The sequence below is a fragment of the Tauraco erythrolophus genome, chromosome 7 (genome assembly GCF_009769465.1).
Source record: "Tauraco erythrolophus isolate bTauEry1 chromosome 7, bTauEry1.pri, whole genome shotgun sequence".
NCBI classification, from domain to species: domain Eukaryota; kingdom Metazoa; phylum Chordata; class Aves; order Musophagiformes; family Musophagidae; genus Tauraco; species Tauraco erythrolophus.
This window is the reverse complement of record NC_141471.1, coordinates 6,608,899-6,630,373: the sequence shown is the minus strand read 5'-3', so window position 1 is coordinate 6,630,373 and position 21,475 is coordinate 6,608,899. Positions and strand designations below refer to the sequence as shown.

The 21,475-nt window shown below is 47.5% G+C and overlaps 1 protein-coding gene across 1 annotated transcript in view; it reads left to right on the top strand.

The window, feature by feature from the left end:
- Positions 1-3,646: 3,646 nt before the first annotated feature.
- Positions 3,647-21,475, top strand: part of ACVR2B (activin A receptor type 2B) — a 98,583-nt gene continuing 80,754 nt past the window's right edge. The window contains exon 1 of the mRNA XM_086614709.1: positions 3,647-3,915. Within this exon, the coding sequence (XP_086470835.1) occupies positions 3,864-3,915 (52 nt within the window). The 5' untranslated portion in view covers positions 3,647-3,863. The remainder of the gene's footprint in view (positions 3,916-21,475) is intronic.

Sequence of the window (21,475 nt, the reverse complement as noted above, 5' to 3'; positions counted from 1 at the left end):
CGAGAGCTACAATAGGATTTTAAGATAAATGACACGCGAGCACTGCAGTTTTCTACAGGCTTAAGTGATCCAAGTATCTTTATCACGTGCGGGGTATCAAAATACATGAATTTGACTTGTTACAACAGTCACATGAGAAAGATTGAGCGTCATATGAGGCTGCAAAGCACAAGGCCACCTTAGCTAAAATTTATTTCAGCGCGGGAGGGTTTTTCAACTGTTAAGTATAATTATTCAAAAACGGTCTCTGAGCTGTGCAGCTCTAATGATAACTGGGAATAGAAAAAGAAAAGCTCTCGAAACGCTGCTTGTAAGGGCACTTCTTGCAAGCACTGCCTGCTCTTGGCACTTGCTACCTCCGTTCCTCGCTATTTCCGAAATTCTTGGGAGGCTGATGAAGTTTTTAAGTGTCACCTTGCTAAGGCTGTAACATTATCTCCAGCGACAATACTCACCCCTGGGCTTTTATGTTGCAAGTAGAGAAAACATTTTAGCTTCTCAGGAGGGTAAACACCTCCCTCTGAAACAATGTAAGCAAGACGGACTTGCAACCCTGGTGATTAATAAATGAAAATTCGGAGTTATGCCTTATCCCTGGGCAAAAATTGCCCTGGGTCCGTCTCTCTGGTGGTTTGCTCTTTGCAGCGTCGCCTGCCCCGCGTAGCAGCACGCTTGTCCAAGCGCGAAGGGCCACGCTACACCTGCCTTACTGGGTGGCTTTAGGACAACGTCCGAAGTGCCCTGGGCCCGTTTCCTCAAAAGCGATGACAGCCGCATGACAAACGTCCTCCCAGGTCCCCGCCTGTGAAGCACGAAGCCAGGTAGGGTGAAACGGGGCTTTTCACAGCACAGCAATTAAAAATAGAAGCGGTGCTGGCCAGGAGGCACTTCAGCCTGGGCAGGGATGCAGCCCGAGCCATCGCTACGTCAGCCACGCCGCCCGCGCCCGAGGATGAGTATTTTCTCGGTACGAACTAAACATCTCATTTTAGCTACTCAGGGGGATGCCGGTACAGTGAAACACTGGGTCATATTTTATCGCCCTACACGTTTCTCCATATTTCAGCCACTTGGTAGCTGTTTAGGAACTTACCCCTCAAACGAAATAAGCAGAAATATTGACCTGTTACTTGCTTTTGACTGAAATAAGCAGCCTTATAGGAAATATTGACCCATTATTTATCTCTTCTCTTGCGGCTCCACATGCACCCCGAGCTGCTGCAGCCCATGGCCAAGACATTTACTCCTCCTTTGCTGTTTTGCAATCTCTTTTGCACCCTGCGTGGCCTTCTCAGTGATTTGTCCCACGAGTGTCCGGTGACAAAATCAGTCCTCACTGCCTCCAGATTAAAAAAATACCCAAACCCTACTCGTGAGTGCTTATTTCTGAATAAATAGGGATCATCCCTGACCCATCCCTTCGACAGACACGTCTCCTTATTTTCCGTTTGTGGTTTGACTAACTGGGGGACAGTACCTACCTCGCTTTTTCCATGCCACAGACCTGTCCAGCAGCTATTCGTGAGCTCATTTTTGCTGCAAAAATTACTTTCTTGAGTGTTTTTTGTAGCTTTACCAACCGCACTGCCCGCGCTGGCTGTAGCTTCTCCCCCCAAGGGTCTCGTGTTTAAAGTCACAACCACCATATTCCTGCCGACGTATTCCTCTTTACTTATAGCAAACGTATGAATGAGGTATGGTACCACGAATGATCCTATTAATCAGTTTATTACAACTCCACCTAGGAATCCCATTCACAGTTAAGACCTTGTTACTCAAGCACTACACATATATAAAAAAAGTCTCGAGCTTCAAAGCGGTTACAAGCTCTTATAAAAGCTTCCTGAAGTTTCCCGCGAGCTTCTTACCGTAAAAAAAAATATACGTACCTCTTCTTGGAACAAAACGCTTCTCAAACTTTTAAAAGAATGATTCATATTTACTCTTATCTCCCTCCAGAGGAAAAAGCAAATGGTTTTAGAAATATTTTCAGCCTTACTCCCCATCGGATGAATTAGCGAGAGCTGACCTGCGATTCCCCACCGCGCACGCCAGCTCTGCCGGCACGCAGCGTCCGTGCCGCAGCCCTTTCTCCCAATGACTCAGTGGACCTCGCAGCCCCAAAGCCTTGGGAACGACCCAACTTCAGCATCTTCTCTTCCTCTTCCTTCCCCTTAAGATTCCTTCGGTGCTGCCTAACGCCGTATTATTTAGCTATAATTAAAATAAATTGCGGAGAGAGTTCAACTCCTGTAACCCTGGCAATAGAGAAAATCTTATTAACCCTGAAACGACCTGAAAATTGATTGTGCTGAGGTGCCTCCTCAGCCCTGGCACCCCCGGACACTGTCCCTGAGCCACCGCTCCTGCAACAGCTTGGGGGCAAGGGACGTTTTTTGGGTGCAGGGGGCTGCGGGGCAGGCGGGACCACAGCAGGGAAAACACATTCTCACCAGCCTGGAAAAGGAGGGTTTGGGGTTTTTTTGCAAGGACACGGTTTATTCCTACCACCGGGGGGGCCCGCGCTGCCTTTTCCCCCGTGAAGGCGGCGGGCGCGGGGGGCTTCCCGGCGGCCGCCCCCTTTCCCCGAGAGCCCGCGGCGGCTTCGCCCCGCGCCCCTCCATCCTCCACCTCTCCCCGCTCACCACCCCTGCCCCTACCCTCCCACCCCACCCCCGGGCCTCCCCGCGGGGGGCGGCGCGGCCGGTGCGCGGCGCTCCGCGGGGCGCGGCCGTGACGGGCAGCGCCGCTCCCCACTCAGCGGCCGCGGAGCCCCCGCGCCGCTCCGCCCCCCTCCAGCCTCTTTGTATCAAACATCCGGGTTTCCCCCGCTGGCTCCGCTTCGGCTTCTCCCTTTTTTTAGAAGCCATTTTGGACTCGGTTCAGGTTTTTTTTTTTTTTTTTAATTATTAAAACAAAAACAAAACAAAAAAAAAACCCACAACAAAAAAAAACACCAAAAACGACAAACCTCCTCTTCCCACCCCCCGCTTTTTTTTTTTTCCGTCCGTCCCCTCCCCCGTGCATGGGAACTCCCGACCCAGCCTCTGCTCCCGCCGCCCCCTCGCTCCGCGCCCCGCGCAGCCCGCGATGCCGCGGCGCGGCCCGTGGCCGCCAGCCCCCCCGGCTCCGCCGCCGCTCCGCGCCTCCTCCGCGGGCTCTTGCCTGCCGCTCCGCAGCCGCGCTGGACGCGGGGTCGGTAACCTTGCAAAGTTTCGCTGCCGCCGCCGCCGCCCCGCTCGCCGCCGGCGCTGGGAACGCGTGTGCGTTGCACGGGGAAGGGGGTTGGGGGTTTGGGGGGGGGGGAGGATGGGGGGGTGTAATGTTGTTGCGCGCCTTGCACACGGCTGCGCGTGCATTGCACGGGGCTGCGCGTGCATTGCGCGGGGACTTGGGGGGGGGGGGGGAGGCGCGCACGCGGGCGTGTGCGTGTGCGCTCGCCGCTGCTGCTGGGGGAGCCGGAGGGGCTGGGTTGGGAGGAGGAGGAGGAGGAGAAGAGGAGGAGGAGGAGGGGGAGTCGGTGTGTGGTGCACGCCGCGCTCCCAGCACAAAAGCCCAGGGAAAGAAACTCTTGGAGAGCTCGGAGCAAACGCCGGGGCCAGGCAGGAGCAGGTCGAACCGTCCGGGCGCTGCGGGGCTGTTCCTCCCCACTGGATACATTTTGCAACTGCGAAGGAATTAAATCCGATTTTTATTTTTTTTTTTTTCCCTCCCCAGGATTTTTTTCTTCTTTTTTCTTTTTGAGAGAGAGGGCAGAGCCTCGCTTCTCTCCCCTTCTTTCACTCTCTCGATCTTTTTATTTTTATTTTTGTTTCCCTTGGGGATAGAGGGGCACGCGAAGGAGAAAAAAAAAGTAAAGGAATATGATTGCTTCGTGGCTGACTTTCGCCTTGCTTTGTGGAACTTTCTGTGCAGGTAAGTGCATTTCTGCGTGTTTACCTCCGGCTCGGGCTTACGGTCGCTTCTCCAAATGCAGAATTGAATGGGCCGTGCAATTACTTGCAGCCACCTTCCAAAACAGAGCAGAGCAACCAGCGAGCCTGCAAACTGGGGAATAACCCTACCGCTGCCATCTGCTTAATTTCCTTCTTTTTTTCTTTTTTTTTTTTTTTCTTTTCAACCGCTTACCCCTCCACCCCCCGCTCCGTTTTCTCCCTGCTCGCAGGACGAGCCTTCCCGTGCTGCTTTTTGTTCCCCTCAGGCAGCCTGTGGGAATTAATGGCAATGTAAACACGGCGCGATATCGAGGAAACTTTACAAAAAATGGGCATTTACTTCTGGGCGGGTGCTACCGGAGTGCGTGTGTGTGTGGTGGCGGGGGAAGTGGGGGGGGGGGTGGGGGTGGGGGGGAGGGAGAAGTTGGGAGCAGCGGGTGGAGACCTGGGAGTTGCTCCGAAATGGTGCGGAGCCGCTCAGGTAGTGGCCATGTGTGCGTCCCGCTCCTGCCGGGCTGCGGTTGTGTAACCCGGGGGGGGGGGGGGGGGGTGTGGGTGGATGAAGGGGAGCCCCCCCCCCCCATTCGAATGGGACCCCATCGATCCCCCCTCAATCCCCCTGGGACTCCGCAGTCCCGTCGGGGTTTGCTTCGTAACGCGAAACGAGCCGTTCGGGACTGGCTGGCGCTGGGGGGAGCTGGGAGAAAGTTGGGGGAAAAGGGGGTGTGCGGGGCGGCGTGTGTGCCTGGGGGAACGTCCCCCGGGAGGAGGCTTTTGTGGCGGGAGGGTGTTTATTTTGTGTGTTCTTCATCCCGTTGATTTCGTGGAACCGGGCTGGCCCGCCCCAGACTTCAGCTCCAACCTGCGGGGTGCGCGTTTTGCCGAGGGACGCGGGGTGGAAGTTAACCGAAACCCCGGGCATGGCCTGGGGGGCAGGAGGGGGCACCGGGACAGTGCTCCGCGGGGCAGGGGGGTGGTCCACAGAGTGGTGCCCCCTCCTGTAGCCGTCGGGAGACGGAAGAGGTCAGACTCCCTGTGCCCCAGGACTAAAACCGCGGGCACGCTGGAAGTCTCCACGCTCCACACTTTCCCTCCTGGTTTTTATTTTTTTTTTTTCCCACTATCATTATTCCCATTCCTTGTTATTATTCCTTCATATTTCCCAGGAGAAACCGAGGCGGCAGCAATTCCCGCCCCCCCCCCCCCCATTCCCAATGCAGAGTCACCACAGCCCCTCGACCCCCCCGCAGGGGCTGAGCCTGCAGCCCCCCGCCCCGGCACTGGGCAGTGACTTGTTTCGTTACCTCCATTCCCCGGACCCGGGTGGGGGTGTATGGGTGTACGGGGGGTGTCGGGGGGGCTGTTTGTGGCCGAGGGCTTCCCGGGGGCAGGGTGTGGGAGGCAGCGATGCTGCAGCCGTGCCCTTTCCCCGCTCCGCGATGGGCAGCCGGGGAGTTCCCGTCGGCTTTGCCATCGCCGCTTCATTGTATTGCAAAGCGGGTGGGGGGGTGTTCCCCCCGCGTGTGTGTGTTTCCCACCCCCCGCCCCAGCCCCGGGGAAGGGGCTGCCCAGCGGGGCCGGGGCGCGGGGCGCGGGGCGAGCGGGCGGCGGAGCCGGCCCCGGGGCGCTCCTGCAGCCGGGCTTCCTTTGTTCCGAGTGCCCATTAAATATGCACTGCCACCGCCTGCCTTTGGCATTATAAACAGTGCCATCGCTTAATTGTTTTTTTTAAGTCACACCGAAAGTGTGAGGCGGCGGGGGGGGGGGGGGGGAAGGCAATGAAAAAGCGAGAGGGCAATAAAAATAATAATAAAAAATGAAATTAATTGGATGGCGAGCAAAGGCGGCTTGGGCTTTTTTATCCGATCGCTGGGACACTTGTACGCAGCTTTGTTTCCATGTGTTAGGAAGGGGGTTGTGCGGGCTTGTATTTACATAGCAGTGCTGAGGGAGAGCAGGTATTTTGGAAGAAGCAGGCGAGGGGGGGGTGGGGGGGTGGGGGGTATGTATGTGTGTGCGTGCGTGTGTGTGTGCCGTCAGTATCCGTGGTGTTCGGCGTTGCTATCATCACAACAGCTCTCTTGGCTGGAAAATTCTATTATGTGCATAAAGGAGATTTATGGTCAATGTATTTTCTTTCCATATATCTTGGAATCCTTTTATCTCGGGTGATTCAATAAAAGAGATGGCTTCCGGGTTGGTGGGATTTTTTTTGTTGTTGTTTTTGTTTTGGGTATGAGGTTGGGTTTTTGTTTCGTTTGATTTTATTCCTTAACCTGATCCTGTGGCTGTGTGCATGGAGTGGTAGAAATCTAAGCTGGAGGGGAGGGGGGAAAAAAAGCAATTGCTTTAAAAAAATTAACCCTGGAAGCTTCTTAAATGCATCGCATTATGAAAAGGATAATCTGCTAGGGCATACCTACGCTGACTTTTTGTCTCTCCCTTGAAAATACAATAAAGAACCCCCCCGAAATGAATATAATTCTGTTTATTTGGAAAGGTCCTCTTGGATCGTTAAATCAGGGCATTAGCAATTCTGTAAATCCCTCCCTCTCTTTTGAAGCCTTTTTTTGCCTTTCTTGTGATATTTGCGATATTTATCAACGGGATCTTTATTGTCCAGTTTTTCCTAAAGCTGTTTAGTCAAAAAAAAAAAAAAACCCAAACCAAAAAACAACCTCAAATACCCAAAGTTGCAATGTGTTGCTGGGATTCATAGCGCTGGGCTTTGCTTGGAGTGTGTCTTTTGTGTGGTACATGGTAGGACTGTGCGAAAGTGGTGGGCTTTTCGAAAATCGCTTGACCTCCATTGTTGATGCTTCTCATCGCTACCTTGGCTGGCTGTAACAAAGCAGGCACGGGCTGCTATTCTTTTTTTAAAAAAATATTTCTGTTATGCTTAATTTTTGGAATACTGAGGATTCATTGAGGAAAACATTATGTTCATTTCTAGCCCTTTGTTTGCAAATTCTCTGCAGCCCAAATGTTCAGAAATCATGTTTTAATCTATGAGCTTTAGAAAATACAGAAGGTGTAAAAGGATTTGTCTTGCAGAACGCATTGCTAGCACGTTTTCCTGAGCCATTACATTACTTTTATTTTGGTGCAAGTTTAAGTAATGTCATGCAGCAATGAACTGTGCTGCAAATGGATCTGGTTTCCTCTTTTCACTGTCTTGTATTTATCCTCTTGTGCTTGAGAAAGGGAATAAAACTGGCTTCATTAGCTTGCTAATTAAACACAATGAAGTGCGTGGCCCAAGGTTAATGGCAATGGCCTTTAAAAACACAAAACTCTTGAACAGGTGTTTGGGATAGATATATGTATATATTTTTAATCTATCGTCAAATCTAGATAATTATACCACTGAGATAACCATTGTCACAGTTCTGTGGATAAGAAAATGCTGTGTTAGAGATGCGAGTGCACCGTGTATTATTTTTAGTGGCATTATTTATAAACACCTCTCCAGGTCCTGCACAGCCTGGGGTTTAACTCCCCCTCTTTTCCCCCCCCACCCCCTCCATTTCAAAACACCTTCTGTACCTCCCCTTTGATGTAGATTTTTGTGGATCGGGCAGGGTAAATTAAAAATTCAGTATCCCTGGACTGGAGTGAGAGTCTAACCTGAGCCTGGGTAGTTAACTGAAGTATTTACACCCTGAAATTTCTACCATTTCTGGTGTCTTTGAGCAGCCCATCCAGGCTGTAACGCTCCTGCTCGCTTGATGAGATAGTAAGAAACAGCTAATTAAAGCAGAGGTCTCTTACTCCCCGCGTTCGAGCTGTCACCAGCCTCCTGTCCACTCTGGTCTCCGTCAGCTAAAACACGCTTGTCAGGTTTTTTGTGCTTTACATGACGCAACAGTTGTAGACCTCCCCTGCTGCCACTGAATAGATGGGAGAGAAGAAAGAAACAGGCCAGCCTCACTTTTTTCCTTCCCTTTTTAATTTTTTTTTTGGTTGTTTTTGTTCTCTTCTCTCCTTCCCCCCCCACCCCTCCTTCCCCATCACGCACTTACTCCTTGCCTTGCAGATCAGCCCAGAGGGGTTTCCTGGCTTCACCAGTTCTGGGGAGCAGGACACAGGTTGAGCTGGAAGAGGAATAGCGTTTGGAGCGTTGATAACGGGATTGTCGTTAGGACCAGCCCAGGAATCCTGCTGCTGTGATTTGCATCGTGCCTGTCCATGGTCTGGGTTCCTCTGCAGAAGCGTTGCAGGTGTACAATGAACCAAGGGATGTTTATCTTAATTTATCAAAAGTGAAGGAGGTGGGTGGAAGAGATGGTTTGAGGCCAGGCACCCAGCAAAGATGTAGTTGTGTGCTCTGTCCACATGGTGTCTGTTCCTAGAAAGCCAGGTCAACTTTAAAATAAAATAAATAGAAATCAAAGTTACTCCACTTTTTGGACTTGTAGCAGAAGGTGTTTTGGCTGTCGTATTTCAGGACTTACTTCTAGATACATTTCTAAAATTGAGTGTTAATGGTAGTTGGCCATGTGGAGCTGCACTAGAATAGTCAGAATTAAACGGAATTTTAGTAGCACTGCATCTTTGAAACCCCATAAAACATAGCACCTTTCTACCAAACGCACCCAGGACAGTTATTTCCAGCTTAACTTAGTAGCTGTAGTCTAAAAGTTGCGGAAGCGACTGATAACCCCCCTGCTTCTGGCTGTGCGTGGCCGAGGCAAGGTCATTTACTGGATGCCCCTTCTCCAGGGAGTACCGTACCCAGCACCAGGGGCTTATGGTGCTTCCCATCCCTCACCTGGAAATCCATGTATCCAACCTCGTCAGCTGCTGCTGAAGAAGCATGGTGTAGTTTGGGAAGGGTGAAGGCAGAGAGAGAGAACTCGATTGAAACAAACCCAAGTGAAAGCCTCGATGGGGTCTTACCCTTATGGGCAGCTTTGACAACCAAAGGACTACTACTTACGCACTGAGAAGGTCTTGCAGAGGCAACTCTTAGAAGTCAGGGTTGGTCAGTACCTGCTTCAGAGTTGGCTTTCTCGTGCTGTTGGGCTGAAGGAGTGGTGTCAAAAAGACGGCAGCATTTTCCAGGTTCTCTGGTCAGCTGCGGGCAGCGCGGTGCCATGCCTTGGCGCTCCCGTGGTACCCGGGATCCGGCGTTCTCCTTCTTGCTGTAACAAAACATTGTGGGAAGTTGGGAAATGGGAACCGCAGAGCGTAATCTCTGCTTTAAAGAGGTGTTGTCTTTCCCTTTTATCCCTCCTTGGCCTTTGATTTTAAGACTAGCAGGGGGGTGTGATTTTTCTTGCCTGACCAATCCTGCTGCCTGGATCTGAATTATTCAGTGTAGCACTTGGCATTCTGCACCCTGTTCCCACTTAAGCTCTTTTTCGCCTGTTCCTTCATGTGGAGATTTTCACATCAGTGAAATTGGATGTGTTCAGGAGAGGTGTTTGTGGCTGCAGCCTTCACCAGGATAAGCTCTCCTCTCCTTTCCCCTCCATTAACCGTTGAGGAGCAACTAATGTCTGATCTCTTCTCTTCATTATTGCTTCATTCTGAAATAATTTTGTATCCCTTTAGTCATTTGTTTCTTTAAGGTATATTAAAAAAATATACATTGCTCCTCCCCTGCCCCTAAATCTTCCTCATAAGTTTTCTTGGAGCCACTGAAGTCAGAGGGGCAGAGAAGTAAATTAAAGATGAAACACTCTGCCAGCGTTCTGCAGACCCAGCACATTTTATGCTTCGATTTGAATATAACCATTGGTCTTTTTCACCGATTTCATGTTCTTTTCTCTCTATCATCTTCATCCTTTACAACGGCAAAGCTTCAATTCAAACTAAAAGTTAAGAGCAGCGATTGTCAGTGTACACTGTAAAATAATAACGTGCTTCCCTCCAGCACACAAGTGCCTCTTATTTTGCCAGTATTCGAGTCTTGTTGCTCTGATGATGTTATTGCATGTGGCATTGGTCCATCACACTACTTAAGAAAAAGATACTTTAGTGATGTCTAGGTGCCTTGAAAAATACGGCTTCTCTTTCGCAAAGTGCTGTTTGTCTAGAGAGAAGGTCCCTGCTCCAAAAAACACCGAGTGGAGGGGCCAAGCACAAGAAAATGTTACCATCTGCAAGTGCTCCCTAAATGGCTCACCCGAGGTCACCCCAAAGATTTTGTACCTATATTAAAAAAATAAGCTGCATGAGCAAGTGTTTCTGTTATCGGGTAGAATCAGGCTTTAACCTGGTAGTGTGCTCTGGCTATCTTACGTGATTTTTGTATTTTTTTTCTTTTCTTTTGGTGACTTTGTTGGAGGTGGTTGGTGCGGTTTTGCTCTTAGAGAAGATCCATTCCTCTTAGGTTGGGTTACCCGCAAGTGGAGACCGGCTCGTGCGTACGGGTTAATTTAAATAAAAAAGTAAATAAATTTACTTACAGGTTAAATTTAAATATACAAGTAACACAGCAGAAGGAGTGAGCCTGTCTGTGCTCGGCTGGAGGAAGATGCGAATTACCCGTTTCTCATTAATAATTCTGCCATTTCCAGCTTGGTGTGTCATTTCATGGCAGATTCGGTTTCGGATCTTAGGGGAGCTCTGCGGGCAGGAGGTAGCTCAGAGGAGGGTGCAGGGCTGGGTGTGGGCAGGGCTGCCTGAGGGCACTGGGCAGGAGGCAACCGGGACCTGAAGGCACCATTTTTTGGCTCAGTGATGGGTTTGGGAAGAAGGAGTGTATTAAGGAGCTGAAATGAGCCAGTTAAAATGTTTGCACAGAAGCTGTTAGAAGTGAAACTTGTATCTGTGGATGTTTGCATCCTGTTTCTATAGCACATAATTTATGGGATGTAACAAAAGTTTACGAGGTATTCTCACCTCTTCTGTGGCGGGAGTCACTTTTCGGAGGTCTTGGGAATCAGTGGCAGGGTGAGAGTGGTGCTCCTCATCGTCTGGGGTCCACGACCAGTCCTCTGACCACCCTGTTATCCTTTTCTGTCCACCTGGAATTAAATTTGCTGAGAAAAATGGAATGTTTTGTTAATTTTAAGAAACCCAAGGTATCATTTTGTTTTCTTTCTCCTGTCTCAGACTCATGCTAATAGATCCATATATCCATAAACCTCTTTTAAATAAAGAGGATAAAGCACGGTCACGAGAAGATGCAGCGCTTTACAATCTGAGCTACATTAATTTTCCATCTAAGTAGATACTCGTGCAAATTAAGACATGGATTTTGAATTTGACTCTTCATGTCTAATATCTACCCTTGTGTGACTATGGAAGAAGAAAAAGGGGCTCACGGGAGCAGAGGGAGTGCGTTCGTCCTCCTCCTGCAGTAAAGCTGGAAATGGAATGTATTGCTGTCGGTTTTACAGGGAAATAAACATAAAACTGGGAGAGATGAGTGTGTCTCTGGCACTTTCCAGACCGATCCAAAATCCCAGGCATGTGCTGAATGACCCCCCCAACCACAGCAGCAAAGGTTGTCGTTTAAAGTCTAAGGTAGCTGACACTGCCCCGTAGTGTGTTGGGTGCTGTGACTGTCTCTACCTTTTTTTTGTTTAAAGCTTTTCCCATTAGAGGACTTGTTTTCTAAATGGTAGCAAAAGTTTAAATTTCCTCTGTGGTATCTGTAGTGCTAATGTAATGCTTCTTCCTAATTTATTGCTCCAAGGTGTGAGATTATAAGCCTTTGAGTGGATGAAAGGGATAAAGTTGGCTCCATTTGTGCCTGATCTATCAAATGGTCAATCTAGGCGGCTGACCCTTCTTTCCCCCAATGTTACCTATTTAAAATGCTTTGTGTAACATTTGCAACTTTTAAAATTTGACTTTTAAGAATATTTTGCTTATACATAATTTACCTGTGCAGACAGTTGTGAATTCCTGGGGAGGAAGGAATGCAACCGTGGGTCTGAAGTGAAGAAATGTTCTATCAAGCTCTGTCTCCTTTTCGTGACTTTTTAAAAGCGTTTCATAAAATGAGAATGTTTCAGGACTTTTAAGGCCTTTTAGTGCTGTTCCCATGTTTTGCAGTCTCTGGCTTACTTCTGTAGATGGGTGGCTGTTGCTGCTGTTTGGCTGAGCTTTCTGCAAACTCCCCTCTCCAGTTACTATTTGCCATTGATACTTTCTTTTTCTGGGAAAGGAAGGCATTTAAGCTTTGCAGTTGATGCACAGGCCTTTCCCTGAGGCAGCAAGCTCAGCTTTACACTATTAAAGTCATAGGGAGACTGTAGTACTGGTCTTGGAAGAACCTGTGAGCTCTGTAGGTGCTCAAGCACGAGGAAGTATTTGCTTCGCTTCAGACCCGTGTGCTGCTGCGCGGATTTGCAGAATCCCTGTACTCAGCAGTGAAAACTATGGTTGACTTGAGATGTGGCTGCTCAGCAAAGCACAGAGTTGTGGTTACCTCGGTGGTAGCCTTGTCCTGGAAAGTTCACTCCTGGGATGACTGATATATGGCAACCCAACCTGTGCGGCTCACTTGTTTCTCCGAGTCTTTATTTTTCTTTCCCAGGTATGACAACTTAAACACGGTGGCATTTGGATTGCCACTTTGGTTCCTGAGAGTAATTAATGGGTTAAGAATGCAAATTCCCCGTATATGTGCAGGCTGAGAAATTCAGTTGTCCTTGAGTTCTCGTGGTGGGAGTATCCAGTTTCAGCTCGGTGGCTATGGGGCAGCTCTCGGGTGCACAAAAGTTTGAACTCGGAATCCCTGGCTTTCACATGCACCCGCAAATTATCAGGCACTTTTATTTTTATAGGAAAGTCTCTGCTAAAACACATTCTTAAGCCTGGGGCAAAGCATTTTCTCAGATACCTACTGCATTTGCGCTGGATGACGCTCACCTGCTTGGCTCTTAACAATCTGACCCTGGTGCTGACGTACCTGAAGCAGTTCCCTGTTGTGAAATTCCTGTTTAAGGAAGGTGCCTGGGTGCACGTGAAATAAAGCTTAGCACAACCCAAAGGAGAAGAGGAGGACGGTGCTTTTGATGCTTGGTGCTGACTTACTGGGATGTGGGCTCTGGGTGCCGGCAGGCGTGGGGTGGAGTTGTGAGTGTCCGACTCTGGTGATAACCGGAGCAGGAGCATCTCCGGCTGTAACGCTGCATGTGGACCCTTGGGTGGGGATGCTCTCATGCGGTGTGCCTTGCCGTGGAGCTGCCTCATCCGTGCTCCCTTGGCTTCCTTCAAAATATTCCAAAAACACATGCTTTTTTCTTTTTTTTTCCCTTTAAAAAAAAAAGCCTAATGGAGATGAACGTTTTTATCTGATCACTGTTGTTTTACTGCCTCGCTGTTACAACAGACCTTAGTCCCTTCCTCAGGCTCCGGGAGCATCTTTTTAAGGTGAAAGGGTAAAGCAGGGGCCTGCAGAAAGGGCAGGCTCGGCACGCCTAGTTATAGCAAGAAATTACCATGTAGATTTTAATCACCTTTTAGTGTCTTGGAAGCAACGTGGTGGCCCTTGGTTCTTCATTTCCAGGCATCTTCGCGCAGCCGATAAAGCAAAGCGAAGCCCGATGGGTGTTTCTGATGAGCATGCTTGCTGTCGCCAGGCAGTTCCCCTCGTGGGTGCAGCTTGGAGGCACAAAGTTCCTTCAGCCTGAATTTTGAAGGTGATGGATGCAAAAAAAAAAAAAAAGGAAGAAAAAACAACCCCCGACCCACTGAACATCCCGTCCCTGCAAGTGCATGTCCCCGTGGCTGTCGCCTGGCTGAAGCCCTGGCACCGTGCCGGTTTGCATCGGTGGGGAGTTTGGCCCCTTGCATCCGTTCCCTAAGGGAATATTTTAACATTTATATTGTACCTGAGATAACTGGGGAAGTCTTTAACAGATAATTTTTATGGCTATAGATAATTTTCTGTAGATAGCTTCTGTCTAATGGGACAGAGTTAGTGCTGCTAAAAGCAAACATGAGAAACCCTTCTCTTTTTTTTTTTTAATTGGTAATAGAATTTCCTTTCCTGTACAGATTGGCTATTTATTATGTAAATAACAGCTAAAAGAAGCCCTTCCAAGGTAACTGTGAGCCCCAAAGGTAAATGAGATCACTCCTACCCTGCTAGATAAGCGAGATGCAAGTGTATCTGGCTGGGTTAACTGTGTCTGTAGGCTCCTTCTCGATGAATTGCTGATGAAAGAAGAAACCCCGAGCGAGGGACACGCCGTTCTTGCAGCCTGTGCTCGAGAATCGCCCCGGTGATGTCCCCGACGCTTTTCGTGCATGGAAATGATTTCGAACCAGCTAACGTGAAACTTTTGAGTGCTGTACGACAAGATGAAGTCAGCTAAAAATAGGTCGGAATATGAAAGCCAGGCGAAAATTCGGAGAGGGGGGAGCTGGGGGTCGTTTTACAGGCATTGTTGATAGAGTTTCAGGGTCCCGAGCAGGGAAGATGAATGTCTTTCTGTTATAGTAACAGCTGCTCTCTGTCCATCGGGATCTAGTGTTTGCCCATCCAACTCATAATAATTAAACAAAAGAGTTATTTCATAGCAGCCTTGGTGGAGGATTAATGTTGGAATTTTATCTTTCTCCATTTAGACTTTTCTTCCTCTATTAAAGAAAAATACAAAGTTAACCTCTCACCTGGACTGGGTCTCGCCTCTTGTCAGATCCAGCTAATTACTTCTGGGAGGAAGCTAGCTGTTAACTGGGCATTCAGAGTTGTTTTTTTAAAAAGAAAAATAAATCTCTAAGTTTCACTAATGCACTTGTCCTCCAAGAGCTTTTCAGGGTTTTTATGTCCTGAACTCCTGAGTGGTTGGATGACTGTGGAGTTGTTAGTAGCTCCCTAATATGGCCATGTAGTGAGACATGCAGGTTTCTTTGCTTCTTTTCTCTTGTTTTTTAGGGATTTCTCCCCGCCCCCCTCCCCCCCCCCCCCCCCCCCCCCGCCCATTTTGAGAGCTAACAACTAGTGTTGAACAAGCAAACAGCCCCAAGAGAGTCCCAGATGCAAAGAGTAGCAAGAGGACCTACAGGAAAGCTGGAGAGGGACTTTTGACAAGGGCATGTAGTGATAGGACAAGGGGCAATGGATTTAACTTGAAAGAGGGGAGATTTAGATTAGATCTGAGGAAGAAATTATTCGCTCTGAGGGTGGTGAGGCACAGGAACAGGTTGCCCAGAGAAGTTGTGGCTGCCCGCTCCATCCCTGGAAGTGTTCAAAGCTGGGTTGGATGAGGCTTTGAGCAACCTGGTCTAGTGGAAGGTGTCCCTGGCCATAGCGGGGGGGGTTGGAACTGGATGACCTTGAAGGTCCCTTCCAACCCAAACCATTCTATGATTTTTGGGAATGGATCTACGCTGTGGGTCTTTATTCCGATGTAGTTAACTCTTCACAGCCTCCTGGTATGGCTCAGTCTTAGAGGAGTCGCAGAGGTCCAGAGCAAGGCAAAGCTTAGTTACTCGATACCTTCTCATGTATTCAGCCACAGCTTTTAAGACCATTTGGGGTTACATCTGTACTCCAGAATAAAACAGTCCCTGGCCAAGTGGTACAGCACGGCATCACCAGTACCATGTGCTTCAGTTCTTCTCCCACCTGAGCAGGATGGCCGTGTTCGAGCCCTGTCCCATCCCCTGGGCATGGCCGGGAGAGGTACAGGCCAGAGCCATGTCACTCGTTCCTCCTCTTTGCAAATCTCCCCTACCATTTTCTGTCATCCTCTTCTGTCCCTGCAGAGGATTTTCAAAAGATTACACCTAGAAATAGCTGGTTTATAACTTTTTTTCATCGCAGTGGCACAACTTTTTAAAAAATGTGCTGAAGCTACCATTCCTTTAAGATCACAGGCTTGAATTTATCCAGTTCTGAAGCACCACGAGAAGCTACCTGGAGTCCAGGGCTCCCATCACAAGGTCCTCCCAGGTTTTAATGGGATACATGCCTCCGTGTAGCTGCTTTTTGAACCCTGTCTGTTAATTTGATACCGTTTACTCTTCTCCGAAGTAGAATAGGCCCAGTTGGATGGTAAGGTTAAAACCTGAGCTGCGCTATGTTTATATTAATAATTTCCACTGGTGAAATATGGATCTGAGACTTTCCTCATTCATTTAAACCTCATAGTTAATAGGCAATAGTGGAAATGTACCATGTACATGATTATTGCAATGACCTGATTTCACATGCATTTCTGATCTAACATCTGTTTTTTAAAAAAAAATAAAATTATATATAAAATTGATTTTGAGAGCCCTGGGAAGGAGAAGGAAACCATTTATTTCAACCCCCAAATTCCTTTGAGCTGTAGAAACATTGTCAAAGTAATTGTAGCCTTTTCAATTTTTTTCTGTGTAGATTTCTTTCTGTGTAGTCTCGGAAAAACTGTGCTCTGTTGATGGATGTCACTGTTTTTTTTACTTGTGACAAATATCTCCCAAGGTATTGTTTGAGTGATGTAAAATTGGTTCATGTGTAAAATTCTAGCTTTTCATGAATACTTTATCATGGATATCTGTATGGCAGCTTCTTCTGGATTAAGGTGTTATACCTTTAGTGGTTTGCTGCGGGATATCATCTTAATCATTTTTGCTGTAATTTAATCATCTTAATTAAAACTGCATTGAATTGTGGAAAGTAATTTGGGTCTGGAGAGCAGTGGGTTTTGTATTTGGGTTTTTTTTGTCTTTTTTTTTTTTTTTTGTCTTGTTAGAAGATAGTAATGGTCTTGGCAAGATTCTGCTAAAAATTAGCACAGTATACAAAAACTCATGTTGCCAAGTTAGTACAGTATTTCTTCAGCTAATTGTGGCCTTGAAGGGTATAATATAAAAGGTCATCTTTGTTAGTGAACTGCAGGCTTCTCCTGTGAGACAGAAATCCATGTCCTTATCAAGGATGAAATCTTGGCTCCTTGGTTACACAATTGAGCTTTGCTATAATTTGGACATCATTAGGCTCTTTATTAGAGCAGTGGACCACTCTAATCAATCTTGGTGCTTTGCTTTCTTAAATGTACTTCTGTATGCAAATTTGTGTTACGGCTTCCCTTTCTTTTCCTGCTCCACACACCCTGTGAAGGGGAAGGATCTGAAGATGAGGTAGAATGAAAAGTTGCTGATTTCTCCTTTTTTGGGGTGTTCTTCACCCAGAAAGTTCAGGTTTGCGACAGTGGTTTTGAGAGCGGGAATGTTTGACGTCCTCTTCTCATCTTCTTGTGTTGAGAAAGACCAGGAGGAAACTAATCTGGAAAGTGCAGCAATTTGTTTTGGTTTGTGCTGTTAAACTTAAAAATACGCAAAACTTCATGAAACCAAAATTTAATCTAAAAAGTGGTTGGCGTTACTGTTCTCTTTCTTTAAACCCAAACAAAAGGGTTTAAATTTTTTTTTTTTTGGGGGAAAAAAAAAAGCCAAACAAACCCCAAACTGTTTTCTGTTTCTGTGGGACATGGTCATGGGGCAGAATTGTGGGGGAATGAAAGGTGCTTTTGGGGTGCTTTTGCCCCATTTTTGTGTTCTGGGTTTTGTTTGTGTTGGGACGTTGACACTCTCAGGAATGTATTTTTGTGGCTCTGACTTGTGCATTCTAAAACTCAGCCAGTGCTTTACCATCTCTTTTTTTGATTGCTGTTTCTTTAACCAGCAGATATTTTTCTAGTTGGATAGATAAACGAATCTTCCCTGCTTACTGGACAGTTAAATCTGATTTTGCACAGCTGTAAGAGCTAGACCCATGTTTTGGCAGAGCTTCATTAGCAAGGTTTTGGAGACTCTAAATTTTGGTGCCTTCCATCACCTATATTTCAGTGCATAATGTGCTGGAATTGCCTGTATCCTCGAGATCCTCACCGGCATTACAAATGCTTGTAGAGGCAGTAACAGCAGTATCAGATCGTCTTGGTAAAGGACTGTCTTGTGCAATGTATCTGCCAACTTCACTTTCATACATTTTGAAGATGATAATCTGAGAGTACCACCCCAGTGGGATGTGGAAGTGCTGTTATTCGCACGCACAGATGAGGACCAGAGCAGAGAGATGTGCTCTACCGGAGCGATGCTTGGACCCTTGGTGGTGTTTGGACAAGTTGAAGTCTGATTGCTGATCCCTGAAGACAGGGGTTTGTGCGTGGACCTGTAGCTCATCTCAATGTTCCCATCCCGTCTTAGTCTAGGGAAAGCGTTGGGAGGTAGATACCTACAGTTGTTATTATTTTAATGATTTGCCATATAGATGACTTCACCTCAAGCACAGATGCTGGGACAAACATCTGGTTTTGCAGTCGACTGACGTAGGCACTGTGGCTCTGCTCGGAGTAATATGTTATGCCCTTAAAAATAATTAAAAACTGGAAAAGAGATTGTGCTGTGCTTGTGGATGAAGAAAGCTCTGCCCAGGGACTTTTGGCATCCAGCAACTTCTTTTCAGGAATCCAGCTTTTCCTTGAATCTGCTTACCGAGGGCTCCCGACCTCATGGTGGTACCACCGTTAGCGGCTCCTTGTTGCATGGATGCACACTGAAGTGCTTGGTGGCATCTGAAATGGGTTGCGTACCACCTCATTTACAACCCCCTGGTTGGTACTTGCCCAGTTGCCGTCTAACAGATACATGTGCTCTCCAGTTTTCTCTCTTTGGGCAATTACGAGAACCGAACGTTTCTGCTCTGAAGGGGCAAGCTTTCCTGGGCTGCAAGTTTTTAATGAAAACTTAAGGTTATGAATGTGCCATCATCTCATTACTATTCCTTACCACTTGGTGTCCTGTTGGTCTAAGCTCATTTAACTGACTCCAGCCAAAACTGAGTGCTGCTTTCAGTATTTATAAACTGTTAAAACAAACCAAGCCTCCAGTTGCAGGAATGGCAGCGGGGCTGAAGACAAGGAGTTGTCTTTAAGCAATATTGTCTATTATGCGTTGGGTATAAATCAACCTCTGACTTGTGGGTGTTGGGAGGAAAATTTCCTTGGGGACTTGTAATCCAGAATCAGCCTCCTATAAATCTGCTTGGATCTTCTCCTGAAGCATGTGGCGGTACTGGAGAGCTGATTGTGGATGTAGAGCATGGACCTGGGAGCATGAAATACTACTACTCCTTCTCTTCCATCACCACGCTGGACATACGGGTCCGAGGAGCAGATTATTTTCAGTATGTTAGAAGTGATGAGTTCATTGTGCTGTCCTTCCCTCACTCCCAGTAAAACCTGCAGATTTGGCTTTAGATACTGGGAATTGAAAGCAAACAACAACAAACATAACTGGGTTAGTTTTATTTGCTTTGTGAGTGTGAGAATGCACGTTGGTTGCGTCTTTGTGCTTTTTATATTTCTTTTCCCGTTCCTTGAGGGCTGGAAAATATTCCTCTTTAAATGGAAGATGATGTTTTTGCATCTTCTAAATGTCTCTGAGAGATAAGTTTGTAGCAGACAAAAACCCAGCTCTTCACTGGGCAGCGAGAAATCCTGGAAGAATAGGGCAGGAACCGATGCAGCCATATCTGCAGGGACAGGTTGGCTCTTGCCAGCTCAACATGACCCATGCGAAGTTTGTCATTGCTTCAAACAAAGGGTTTTTTTTGTCTTTTTATGATGCTACCCAGTTACTAGCAGCTCTCTTAGTGCTGCAGGTTTAGGTACTGCTCGAAGGATGGGTTATGTGAGCAGCTGTGGTCCTTTGGGGGCTTTCCATGAAAAGCAGAATATGGTTGATGTCCCTGAGCGATTTGTAGTTGATGAAATTTTCCCCAGAAAGGTAAACCAGCTCTAAAATGTCATCTCTTCTCTGTGCTAGATCACCACCAGTGATTAGGGCAGCTTTATTCTCTTCAGTTGTCTGGCAGGTTCTTTGACTTCCAGATCCTGGAGGTTGCAGCGTCAGGTCCCTCCTACAAGACATAGGACTTGTTTGTACCTCGTGCTGGTCACCTCCTCTTTGTCCCTTCATCCATCCTGGTTTGCACGCTGCTCAGATGTGTTTACAGGAGGTTTCTCCTAATGGGAAATATGGCCAGTAGCAAGTGATACATGGGCTTGGTTTATGTTTTTTTATGAACCTTTTTCTTTCATCACTTCTCACGCAACTTGTCTGCTTCTTACCTTTTTTTTTCTTTTTCCTTTTTTTGGTTGTGCTCTCTCCACCTTTCTCTCTCTTTAGAAGAAATTGTCTGTTCTGACTTCAGTAAATGTTTTCTCGCTTGTCAGAACAAAAGCAGCTGAGCCTGGTGGGTTTTTTGTCCGTGTGTGTTTGTGTGCAGGGAATGTGTCAGGGTGTTTTTACGGACATTGCTGCTGAGGTTGTCAGCAGTGGCTGGGTCAGGAAAGCCAGGCTCCTTTATAGATTACATATCTTTACAGATTTTTATCTCCAGTTTGCAGGGATGGGTAGCCTGAAGTCAATCTTGAGAGGTAGAGGGGAAGGCTGTAACCACTGCTCATGCAGTGCCTTTGCCAACTGACCCATCCTCCTGCCTGCTAGGAGAGGGGTGATGGGTGCTGTGGACAGGAACCCTCTCGTAGCATCCCTGTCACCAGATGGGTCATGCTGCAGTGATGGTCATATTGATCCTTCTGCTTTTGCAATGGACTCTACTCCTTTCCCTTCCCCACGTATGTGTTGCTCCTCACAGCTGGCGGAGCCTAACTGGAAATCGAGAAACCCATCGCTATCCTTTGGCCATCGAGGGGACGGTCCTCCCTGACTTGCTTTTTGTAGTCCTAGTGACAAATGATTTGCAATTAGTCAAGAGTCCTTAAAACCATGCCCGATAAAGACTTTTTATTTATCTTTCTCTCAAGTGGCTGTTTGAGGGTAGATACTTGTAGTTCTTCATGCATATTTCTTCTCCTGCTCCGTATGTTCAAAAGGCCCTGGAGAGGAGCCGAATCAAACCCTCTAGGCTGGAGCATACCCCACCCCGGGGTGACCTCCCGTTCCCATCATGACCACGCTTGTCACATTTATTTTAGCAAAGCCTGGGCAGTGTCTGCTGTGATGTGATGCATTTCAGCTGCGATTTGGAGATGTTACAGGGTCCTCTTGCGTGTACGGGCATTGACACTCATCCCGCCCCCTCTTCCTCTATGGTAACTGGGACACGGTTATCTAGAGCAGTTCTGTTGTTAGGTGGAGGATGAGCTGTCAGGAGTTAAATCCAAACAGGCAGCAGGTAACTGAACTGAATTAAACTGGTAAGGCCCTACTAAACCCCTTCTCCCTCCCATCACATCTTTGGAAATGCTGTTTATCTGGACTGTAAATTATATTATTGTTGTTGAAGGAAGAAACTTTTTACAGTGAGGATGATGAAGCACTGGAACAGGTTGCCCAGAGAAGTTGTGGATGCTCCATCCCTTGAAATGTTCAAGGCCAGGTTGGATGAGGCTTTGAGCTACCTGGTCTAGTGGAAGGTGTCCCTGCCCGTGACAGGGGGGTTGGAACTAGGTGATCTTTAAGGTCTCTTCCAGCCCACACCATTCCATGATTCTCTGTTGCTTCAAAGAAGTGGCAAGAATGAGTTAATAGGAGCTCCTGAGAGAGGTCTCCTAAGAAAGTCTCCTCTTAGTAAAATGTTAAGGCATTGTTTTTCCTCTCTTCCCTAATTTTCCCAA